At 33.3% G+C, this 11,481-nt stretch overlaps 1 protein-coding gene across 3 annotated transcripts; it reads left to right on the forward strand.

Annotated features, from left to right (window-relative positions):
• The first annotated feature begins 1,360 nt into the window (after nt 1–1,360).
• On the forward strand, nt 1,361–6,178 carry LOC134696385 (uncharacterized). Of its 3 annotated transcripts, none has more exons than XM_063558119.1 (2): nt 1,361–1,470; nt 4,193–6,178. In XM_063558119.1, the coding sequence occupies exon 2, from the start codon at nt 4,283–4,285 to the stop codon at nt 6,158–6,160; it is 1,878 nt and encodes a 625-aa protein (XP_063414189.1). In that variant the 5' UTR covers nt 1,361–1,470; nt 4,193–4,282; the 3' UTR covers nt 6,161–6,178. The 3 variants fall into 3 exon arrangements, with proteins under 3 accessions (XP_063414189.1, XP_063414190.1, XP_063414191.1); XM_063558120.1 differs by lacking the exon at nt 1,361–1,470 and adding an exon at nt 2,047–2,210; XM_063558121.1 differs by lacking the exon at nt 1,361–1,470 and adding an exon at nt 3,088–3,127.
• The last annotated feature ends 5,303 nt before the right edge of the window (nt 6,179–11,481 follow it).

Raw genomic sequence — 11,481 nt, forward strand, 5'->3', positions numbered from 1 at the left:
TAAATAAATAAATGATTGGGAATATGTTAAAGTAATAAAAAGTCAAGAGAATTTCAGAACGCAGTTTGGTTCCGAACAATATCTATCACGCTTTGTGCATGCAGACTCCACGCGGCCTTCACGTGATTTTACTATTTTTAGAATAATTGCATAGTAACCAAATGCACTTGATTCAACCTTTACTAAGTATGCAACATTTTCGAATAATTCACTAGAAAATATTTCAATAGATTCTAAAATTTATATTGTAAATATACACACTGCAGTTATTAATAAATAAATAAAAAAATAACTTGTACCCTTTAATACATCCAATCACAGCGTTCTTAAGTTGACTTCCTTCGCCCTGTCTTGGGTACACAAAAGGCCAACCTAATGCTGGGAAAATGTAATACTTCCGTTTTCCCTATACATCAAGCATCATGAAATTGAACATTATGTCAAGAACTATACGAATGAAAATTATAATAGATCCAAATTTTATTCAGATTGTACTATAAAGAAACCGAAGGTTTTTTTCCGATTTATTTACATAAACTTATTAAATCAGCTGCAGCATTACTATTATATGTAGACCTTCATTGCATAAAACAATGGAAATAACATTGTATATTGATATAAACGATCAAACTTGTTGAATATAAATAAATAAAATTGTGAAAAAAGGGCCAGAGGAAAGGGGAGGTTGATAAGTTAAATTTCTGTTTACATTTGAATACAAAAGTTACCGTAACATCTCTCTATTTTTAATTAGTGATCTATGCATTATTTAAAAAGTTACAATGAAAATGTTATTTGTATAAAAAGTGCAAATTTTGGAAGTTTGGAATATATCAAATTAAAAAATTAAAATTAAACCAGATTTCGCGTAATGTTTCTGCGAATGTTTTTATGTTTTGATTGGTTTTTTTTTTCGTCCTCTCTGCATTGTGATGATTTTATAAATAAAACTGTACAGATTAGTGAGAGATATTTGAAAGATTTTGGATGATCTATGATTAAGAAATTTATCAAATAGTACTTAATTTTTCAATCCCTTTTTTTTGCACTAATATTTGATGTTTTGTTTTTTTAATAGAATTTTGCATTACTCCCTTATGATTTGTTTATCGTATTCATTTCTCATTTCAGAAATGTTCATGGCCAAAATATTTGAAATAAAAATCTAAATTAAATTATACGTTAAAACATTGTCTAATCAATATATCCACTACTGTGTCGAATCACTTTTTAAATCTCTTTGTTTTCACCACTCATAAAAAGATCAATTTGTTTTCAGGAAAATGACAACAAATTGATCTTTATAGGTAGTGTCAATTGTATTTTGATTAGTCAAATCTTTTTTTATTTATAGCTTAATCTTCTGTTTCGTTTAGGTTTTTACATAATAATTCGGTTTAAACAACGTGACACTGTTAGTTGTGAATTGTCGTACTGAACCTAAGTTTTTGGATCTTTTTGACTTACATAGTAAGTAGTATTTAGAATAGATCTTAAAGTTCCGTGTCGTGTTAAAAAATAAATATTTTGTAATTTTATTTATTTTATAATTTCATATATTTTTGCATTACTTCTTTTGTTTTGTGTAAGTTGTATGTGTAATATATAACTCGGACTAGCTTCCATTTGGAAATGTTCCTATTTTAGACTTCGAGTGTCCAATTTAATTTAAAAAAAAAACCCAACCTATTTTGACAAACGCACTAGTATATCTGAGTTACGGTAAAATCAATAAGTTTATATATTTTAAAATCATGGCAATATTGAAAAATTTCACGACATTCATATCTGACCCTATATACATGTTTTAAAAACATAAAATAACTTTAAGTATGTTGTTTATAATTGTGGAATTTATATTTTGTACAGTTTTAAAGCATCCGATTTATAATTTTCATTAATCTATTTGTTTTGCTTCTAACAAGAAAACTCAATTTGTATACTTATCTAAATTTTTAAATCTATAATTTTAAGTAAATAACTGAACAAATCAAACATACACATTACAGACTGGGTCGTTAGTAGACACTTAACAAGTCGTCAACCACTTCTATGACAAAACGAAAATAACGGAATAGGTTAGGATAAAACGACTAAAAGTCATCTGTGTTACCATGCTTAATATTAAGGGCACATTTTTTTGTACGTGAACACTCATCGGGCATATTCAAATTAATATTATTGATAACCAAACCTGGGCAAATTACTAGGTAAGTCTCAATTTGTATTAAATACATGTTTAAACGTACGGCGAATCTCAAAATTTAAAATAAAAAAAAAATAAAAATGGCGAAGCCAATAAGTATTATATACAATACAACGGTACCAAAGAAACAGGCCGGTAACCATCGTTAATGTACTGTTTTCCAAAGCTCTGCTGGGAGTAAAGTCGTACATTTTATTACTTCCAAAGAGCGATTTTGCTGGAACATATATATATGAGATATACTGTTCCCAACTAAGAGATAATAGTTTATAGTTTGTTCTGTAGTTGTGATGTCCAAGATTATAGAGGCGAAGTTGAGTGTCACACACAAATCTAGACACACCGCATTATGTACCTATCTAAATTCAGGAGCCCATTAAACAAACCCCGTTAGTAATTAAACACGAATGCTGCTAATTATATATCATTGTTTAGTCCGGTTGAATTTTTAATTAGCTAGCAGGCTGTGAATTAATTTATAAATACTGCAAGTTGTTTAGGATTGGACATCTTTTTGTTAATGTTCTGAATATTGGCATATGATGCCCCAATAAATCGATACAAAGCAGTTCTGTGTGGGGGTATCTAGTTTGAACCAGTTAGTTAAAGAAAAGACAAAAGTATGAATGATAATACCTGTGAAATGATTTTAAAAAGTAAGTTGTATTTAAATTCTGTATTCATTTTAATCTGAGGTCAGTTGGTCCAATATTTACTATGAATAGACATGGACATTATATTAAAATAATCATCATAACACAAAGATTACATAAAGCCGTGCGTTATACAATACATGTATACTTATGATAATTTGTATATCCGGAAAGCAATTAATCTGAAAAAAAAGTTGTAAAAAGACATACATAACGACGTAACATATACCAGTACATGACTGTATCAATATTTTTTCCCGCTTCCTGGGTAAGCATATCAAAGTTTTCTCGAATAACATCGTGAGTTCATTCGCACGCAATTTGTTAAAAAAAGTTTTACAAAGGTATGCTTCTCTGTGTTAGATGTGGTATTTATTGGTACATAGTATTGCTATTGCTTTAAAGACAAATGTGCTATGGTCTCGTGTGAAGACATCTAATACACCCAATTACTTTCAGTGTTTTTCTTGCGATTTGTCTAATAAAGAACTTGGCTATTACCAAGTTGCTTTCCTATTTCGTACCAATTATAGACTTTTCAAACCATGTGTGGTATATTTATCTACAAATTTGTAACATTATTGAGCGATTCCAACAATATCTACACATATACCTTCCGTTACTGACGTGTAATTTTCAAATAAATAAAACATTATGACTACGTATAATTGACATACTATTTGTTTTTGTGTTGCCCCCCTCCCCTGTTCATTTAGTATTATATCATATTTCCTTATTTCATTATACTTCTGGAGGCAATACAGAATGAATATATATATATACCAATATTTTAATTCGTTCAAATAACCTATATAACAAATGTTATTCAATACCGACAAGTTTCACCGAATTAAAATACATTTATTTTAAAAGTTTATATAAACAACCATACCACACCCACGCTATCGTATGTACACGGCTTTAAGGATATCGATGACATGTTTATTTAAAAAAAAAACCAAAGTCAAGTGAAAAAGGAGATATTAGTGATTATTCTTTTTAAAATTTATGTTAAAGGGGCATTAATTACGATTTAGACACAATCAAAGTTGTCTGATTTTTTTCAAACATTTTTCAAACACAAATTTAAAGAAAAAATAACTCCAGAACAAAATCGTTGATAACAAAGCATGTGGAACATTAAATGACTTGTAAACCACCAAAAGTGGCATCAATAGAGTTTCTATCAGTGAGCTGTTGACTGTAGTTGAATTTAAAATGGTCGTAAATACCAGTTAAAATTTCCACATATTTGTCTTTTAATAAAGCATATGATATTTTGCAAGATCTAGATTGATTTTTAATATCTGTATATATTTTTTTTTATTTTCAGTTCATTAAATCACATACAAATTCTGTATGACCTTGAACTTTACAGTTTATGGCTGCGTTATAACATCGTAAAAGTTGGAAGACACTAGAAATGGAGAGCTTTGTGGGATATATACACATTCGTTATGCTAATTTAAAACGTTATTTTGACACAGAATGTTCGGTAAAAAAATTGTTATTTATTTTCCTGTCTTCGTGTGTTATATGGTATTATATTGGAGCTAGAGGAAGAAAGGATTTACGAGAACCGTGCCAATTCCAAAAGGTTCCATTTTCTTCGTCAGTGATGGAAACTTTAAAACTAGAAAAAGAAGTTAAATGTAACGTTTGGAATTCTTTTGTATATTTTGACAAAACTGGATACTTGCATCTAAATCACAGTGCTATATATGGTGCAGGATTTAACCAAAGTCAACTAACTTGTGAATATGCCATAGTTTTAATGGACGGATTTCACGGAAGTAAACTTGTGGCTAACACAATTTTAACAAAACCTACTTACGTTCCGAACGATTTTGTGTATGTCGTTTGTAAAACATTAAACAGAAAAACTGTCTATGCTAATTTTCATTATAACGTTAATACAGAAATTAACAAAAGAGAATTATTGCCCGACACACAAGACCAGTTAAACATTGTATTACTTGGTATTGACTCTACCTCTAGATTTTTAGCTGAAAAACAGCTACCAAAAACACTGGACTTTTTTGAAAATACTCTTGAAGCTTACCCTCTGAAAGGCTATACTAGAATTGGGGACAATACGCTGCCGAATATTATTGCTGCATTAACGGGAAAGACTCTTGTAGAGTCTGTGTTGTCTACATCCGGTTATCCTTCTCTGTATAAGGAAATACTAAAGCGGAAGTACATCGACTGCTTCTCGGAAGATTGGGCACCATTCCTGCCACCTCATCTCGTGAAATACCCAAACTATACGCATTATCTCCGCAGCATAGTGGTGGCCAGTAAACAGTCTGAATTTAAAATGTTTCAGCAAACATTAAATAACAACACATTCGAAGCGCAAGACGAAAAACTTTGTTTTGGGAATAATTTTAAACACAATATTGTACTAGATTATGGAAAACAATGCATTGAAAAATACAAAAACAAACGGAAATATGTGTTTATGTGGGTCACTGAGCTTGCGCATCATCATCCCGAATACTTATCATTGGGAGATAATGACGCACATAGTTTACTAAAATGGATGCATACTTCGGGAAAGCTTACGAATACAGCTTTCGTTTTATTCAGTGACCACGGGTCACGCTATGGAACCTTAACTGAGCATGAAATTGGTCGAATGACGAAAAATCTTCCTCTTCTATCTTTATACTTGCCACCTCATTTAAAATCTAGATATCCTCATATTAACAGAAATCTTAAGTATAACGCCGCTCAACTTACAACGCCGTTTGATTTACATGAAACACTTCTAGATATTTTTACACAAAATTTTAAAGAGCAGATAGACTTCACTGACAATTGTGTTCTCCCTAGAGGAATAAGTTTGTTCCGTAAAATACCTAGTAGAAGAAGTTGCTACGATGCATCGATTGTTGAAAATTACTGTCCTTGTTATTCGTACCAGCCAATAAATGTAGAAGATAAAGTTGTTCAGAAATCAGCGATATTCGTTGTTTCAATAATAAACGAAATGTTATCAAAGAGCCCTTTCTCGTGTAAAGCTTTGGGATTAATAGATGTAGTTTCTGCAAAAATTCAGCGTATTCCTCAAAACTCCAATACAAATCAAAGATCATCAGTTCGTTATGTTATTGTTTTTAAGACATTTCCTGGATACGGTATGTTTGAAGCAAGTGTAGAATACAGCCATTCCAACGAGGCTAAGTTAATAGGGAATATAGACAGAATTAACTCCTATGGGAATCAATCGAGGTGTGTGTCAGAACAAGTAGATATTACTTATACAAGTTTACGACAATATTGTTATTGTGCTTAAAGAAATACTCTTTCTGAATTATTTGTTATGTTATTTATATTTAATTTATTATGAAATATTTGTTTTCTTTATATTCATACTTATCATTTGAACAATATAATGAGTGTGTTATAATTAATATAATTCAATATATTTAAAATGAAAAAGAAGATGTACTTATAGTATGATTGCAAATGCGATAACTCTCAACAGAAATTAAATCAATTGGTCACTGTACGACCTTCAACAATGAACAAAGACCAGACATAGGCGAACAAAGACGGGGACCTAGTGTCTTCTCCTTTTGTGTGAACATTTTGCCTCGGTTGATTAAAAAGGGAATCACTGAGTCATGGCTGTAGCGGACTTCCTCTTATGGCAGTCAGTGCCCCTTTACAAAAAGTTCTTGATCAACAAATGAAACATACCGTATATATATATATGTCACGATATCACAGTAGCATGGGTTCGAATCCCGGTGTCCTATAGCCATTCTTCCCCCCTGCCAAAATTTCCGGGGGGGAAAACTGGATCGATCCAATATTTCCCCCCGGAAAAATTGGCATGATCCAACTTTTCCCCTTCAGCGTTGTAAGGGGAAAACTAGGATCATGCCAATTTTTCCCCCGTGAGTAGCATGATAAGCTAAATTTTCCGCCTTGTAATATAACGTCGGCGACGTCACGATAAGATTTTTTAAATGATAGTAACTTTTTTCTCAGTTTATAGTTACCAAAGCTTCATCGTGTGAATATACATTTGATATGTATTATGTGTTTTTCTATGTTGTGATGTATAACATTGTTTCAGAAAAAGGGAGAAGGTTTTGCACCATTAAAACTTTTAACGGCCCTCTGCAAATGTATGCACCTGTTCTAAGTCACGAATCTTATGAACAGTAGTTGTCGTTTGTTTATGTAATTTTAAAATACGTGTTTCTCGTTTCTCGTTTTTTATATAACTTTAATAGACAGTTGTTTTTCCCGTTTGAATGGTTTTACACTAGTAATTTTGGGGCCCTTTATAGCTTTTTGTTCAGTGTGAGCCAGGGCTCCGTATTGAAGGCCTATTGTGGTTTACTTTTATAAATTGTTATTTGAATGGAGAGTTGTCTCATTGTCACTCATATCACATTTTCGTATATCTATATATATATATATTCAACTCTTCTAAACATCAACACAACAATGTTAGATCTGTAAATTTGCTTTCGCAAATTTTTGGTTCTTCCCTCGCCGGGATTCGAACCCATGCTACTGTGATATCGTGACACCAAATCGCCTGCACTGCAGCCGTCCCGCTAGACCACACGACCACCTGGGCTCTCAAAAAAAGAGCTTTCGGTGGCCATATGTTACCTTTCCACGTCAGTTTTAATCTAGCGGCGTACTACAGTACATGATATAAAAGGCATGAAGATGTTATTGTTACAGATCAGCTAAATTATCTATAGTAAAGGATCCTACAAATTAATGTAAGATACAGTCACAGAAAATAATTATATTCATAAGTACGTCTGAGTCAGTGACAACCCTACAACAGATGTATCCATCGGATCGCCATATATATATATTTATTCACACGAAGCACATTTTGATCACATCCATTCTCTTTAGTGGACCCTTGGTATCATTGACCAAATAAATACAATTACTAGTACTTTAACCACTTCTGACCAGTCAGTAGTTTTTTTCCTTGCATGTGGACATATAGACAGTCATTTAAAAATGTAAAAAGCCTAGAGGTCACATATAAAGACTATTGAATAGAGAGACAGACTTGTTGACTCATAGACAGGCCGTACTGTGACCTATAGTTGTTAATATTTGTGTCATTTTTTGTCTTTTGTGGATAGTTGATTCATTGGCTGTAGAAAGATTTGTGTAAATGTAAATGAACAACAAATTTGTATATTTATAAATAAATCTAATTCTAACACTGTTCGGTTTAATTTCCAGACTCTATATAAACATAGTGAAATCTATGATGGGGGAAAGATTGGCATGGGGGAAAAGTTACTATATGTATACGTATTGTCAACTTTCCGCAGGGGAAGAATCACAACGATCCAAAATTTCCCCGGGGGAAAGATTGGCTCATGCCAGTTTTTCCCCTGGGGGAAAAACTGGCATGGGGGAAGAATGACTATATAACACCGGCGATGGAAGAACCAACACAGATCTAACATTGTTGGGTTGATGTTTAGACGAGTTGTATATACATTATGTATCACCATCATTGATGGCGATCCGATCGATAAATCTGTTGTAGAGTTGTCACTGACTCAGACGTACTTATGAATATAATTATTTTCTGTGACTATCTGACATGAATTTGTAGGATAATTAACTATAGATAATTTAGCTGATCTGTAACAATAACATCTCCATGCCTTATATATCATGTACTGTAGTACGCCGCTAGATTAAAACTGACGTGGAAAGGTAACACATGCCCACCTAAAGCTTTACTTTTGAGAAGCCCAGGTGGTCGTGTGGTTTAGCGGGACGGCTGCAATGCAGGCGATTTGGTGTCACGATATCACAGTAGCATGGGTTCGAATCCCGGCGAGGGAAAAACCAAAAATTTGCGAAAGCAAATTTACAGATGTAACATTGTTGGGTTGATGTTTAGACGAGTTGTATATACATTATGTACACAGCCATGTATCACCATCATTGATGGCGATCCGATGGATAAATCTGTTGTAGAGTTGTCACTGACTCAGACGTACTTATGAATATAACTATTTTCTGTGACTGTATCTTACATGAATTTGTAGGATCCTTTACTATAGATAATTTAGCTGATCTGTAACAATAACATCTCCATGCCTTATATATCATGTACTGTAGTACGCCGCTAGATTAAAACTGGCGTGGAAAGGTAACACATGCCTACCGAGAGCTTTACTTTTGTGAAGCCCAGATGGTCGTGTGGTCTAGCGGGACGGCTGCAGTGCAGGCGATTTGGTGTCACGATATCACAGTAGCATGGGTTCGAATCCCGGCGAGGGAAAAACCAAAAATTTGCGAAAGCAAATTTACAGAACTAACATTGTTGGGTTGATGTTTAGACGAGTTGTATATATACGCCGCTAGATTAAAACTGACGTGGAAAGGTAACATATGGCCACCGAAAGCTCCTTTTTTAAGGGCCCAGGTGGTCGTGTGGTCTAGCGGGACGGCTACAGTGCAGGCGATTTGGTGTCACGATATCACAGTAGCATGGGTTCGAATTCCGGCGAGGGAAGAACCAAAAATTTGCGAAAGCAAATTTACAGATCTAACATTGTTGGGTTGATGTTTAGACGAGTTGTATATATATATATATATATATAAACGAGTCTAAATTGAAAACTACGTTCAAACCTATGACTGCGTTGGATAAAAACCGCAATTTTTATACGTGTGCATGTCAAACAAATTTCGTTGTAGAAGGGTCTAAAAACAGCACAAACAACATTTTCCAAAAGACCAAAAGAGTGAAAAAGTATATTTAAGCAAAATGCATTTGACTAACAGGTCGAACAACTGATGTTCTTTAACCCTGCTGACTGCCATTGGCGATTGCCAAATAAAATTGATCACAGGTTGTAACAAAATGGATCTTATTATAAATTTAATACGTCACAGAAAAAAAAATTTGTTAACTTGTGGACAGGATGTTGTGCCACAAACATTCGGTGTCAATATTTCTTTAGTACACCATATCCGGATTTCGACAATAAATGTCTCTTCAGTGATGTTAGGGATCGAAACGGTATTTGGAAGGCCATATAAAAAGCACCCTCATTTTTAGAGAAAGAACCCTCATTTTTAGATTAACTCTTGAATTTTAAGAGTCAATATATAGGATGAACGGATCATATAAACCGGAGGGAAAATATGATACATGCCCAAACAAAAAATATAAACGAGTCTAAATTGAAAACTACGTTCAAACCTATGACTGCGTTGGATAAAAACCGCAATTTTTATACGTGTGCATGTCAAACAAATTTCGTTGTAGAAGGGTCTAAAAACAGCACAAACAACATATATATATAGCAGACATAAAAGGCCCCGAAATCAAAATATAGTAAAACAACTAAGAACTCGAGATTTGAGTAGATCGATTGATTGAATATAATAGAGTTATTAAGATGTGGCTCGATTGCCAATGAGACAACTCTCCACAAGAGACATTCATAAAATCAACTATAGGTCATCGTACATCCTTTAACAATGAGCAAAACCTACACCGAAGAAAAGAAAAAAAACCAGGCCTCGTTAACGTTATTTGCCCTTCGTACATTTCTTGTTCAGATCAAAAATAAAATAGCAATAAATCCAATAAGTATGATCTACAAGTTGGGTCGACCTGGTTTGTAAGGCTTGTAATTTGGCCATAAGCAATGAGGGTGTGTTTGCCTTGTCATCTGCTACCTGCGGCACCCCGGGAGAGTTGTTGCAGGGGTTCCGTAACTCAGAGACAGTTGCTTTATTCGCAACGTTAGACGTTAAGTCTCCATACCGACTGGACGAAAGTACCATAAGGACGTGCTTCTTTAGAATGTATTTTACTGCCGGATGGGAAAAATCATTAGATGACCATATATCTATACCCTTGTCAACCATCGAGGTTTGGACAGAACAAAATATTGACATTTAATGTTACATAGATTGATCAATATTTAGTTAACTTTGTTTAACCGTGGTCATTACAAACTACTACTCATGTCATGAGAAATTATTATATCGAAGTAAAAAGGGTACATTTGTACTTTTAGCATTTTGTTTGAACTTCATTATTTAAATGGAAGCGAATGAGACCTATTATCAAACATAAACAAGTTAATACACACACGGTAACTATGAAAAGAGATTTAACCAAATATGTAAATACAATGTTTGTATGCCAACACTTCGCTTGAAAATATTCTACAATAATGTATAAATATATTATAGTACGTTTTGCTGGTCTGATAGACAAAAAATGTCTCAATGAAGATTTAAAGTTCGTTTGTACCCGAAACATATTATACTTGTACATTGTACGTCATCATTTCGAGGCTTTGTTTGCTTCAGTGGAATTTAGACATAGACAATAATAGTATATCAACGATATAAGAATGAGGCTAAATCTCATCATACATCAATCTCATCATCATCACCGATCATCATCTTCATCAACAAAAAACGTATAATGTTGTGAGCACTGCATATAATGTTGTGAACACGTAATATAATGTTGTGAACACTTAATATAATGTTGTGAGCACTTAATATAATGTTGTAAGCACTTAATATAATGCTGTGAGCACTGCATATAATGTTGTGACCACTGCATGTAATGCTGTG

Source organism: Mytilus trossulus, chromosome 14 (assembly GCF_036588685.1).
Source record: "Mytilus trossulus isolate FHL-02 chromosome 14, PNRI_Mtr1.1.1.hap1, whole genome shotgun sequence".
In the NCBI taxonomy this organism is placed as follows: domain Eukaryota; kingdom Metazoa; phylum Mollusca; class Bivalvia; order Mytilida; family Mytilidae; genus Mytilus; species Mytilus trossulus.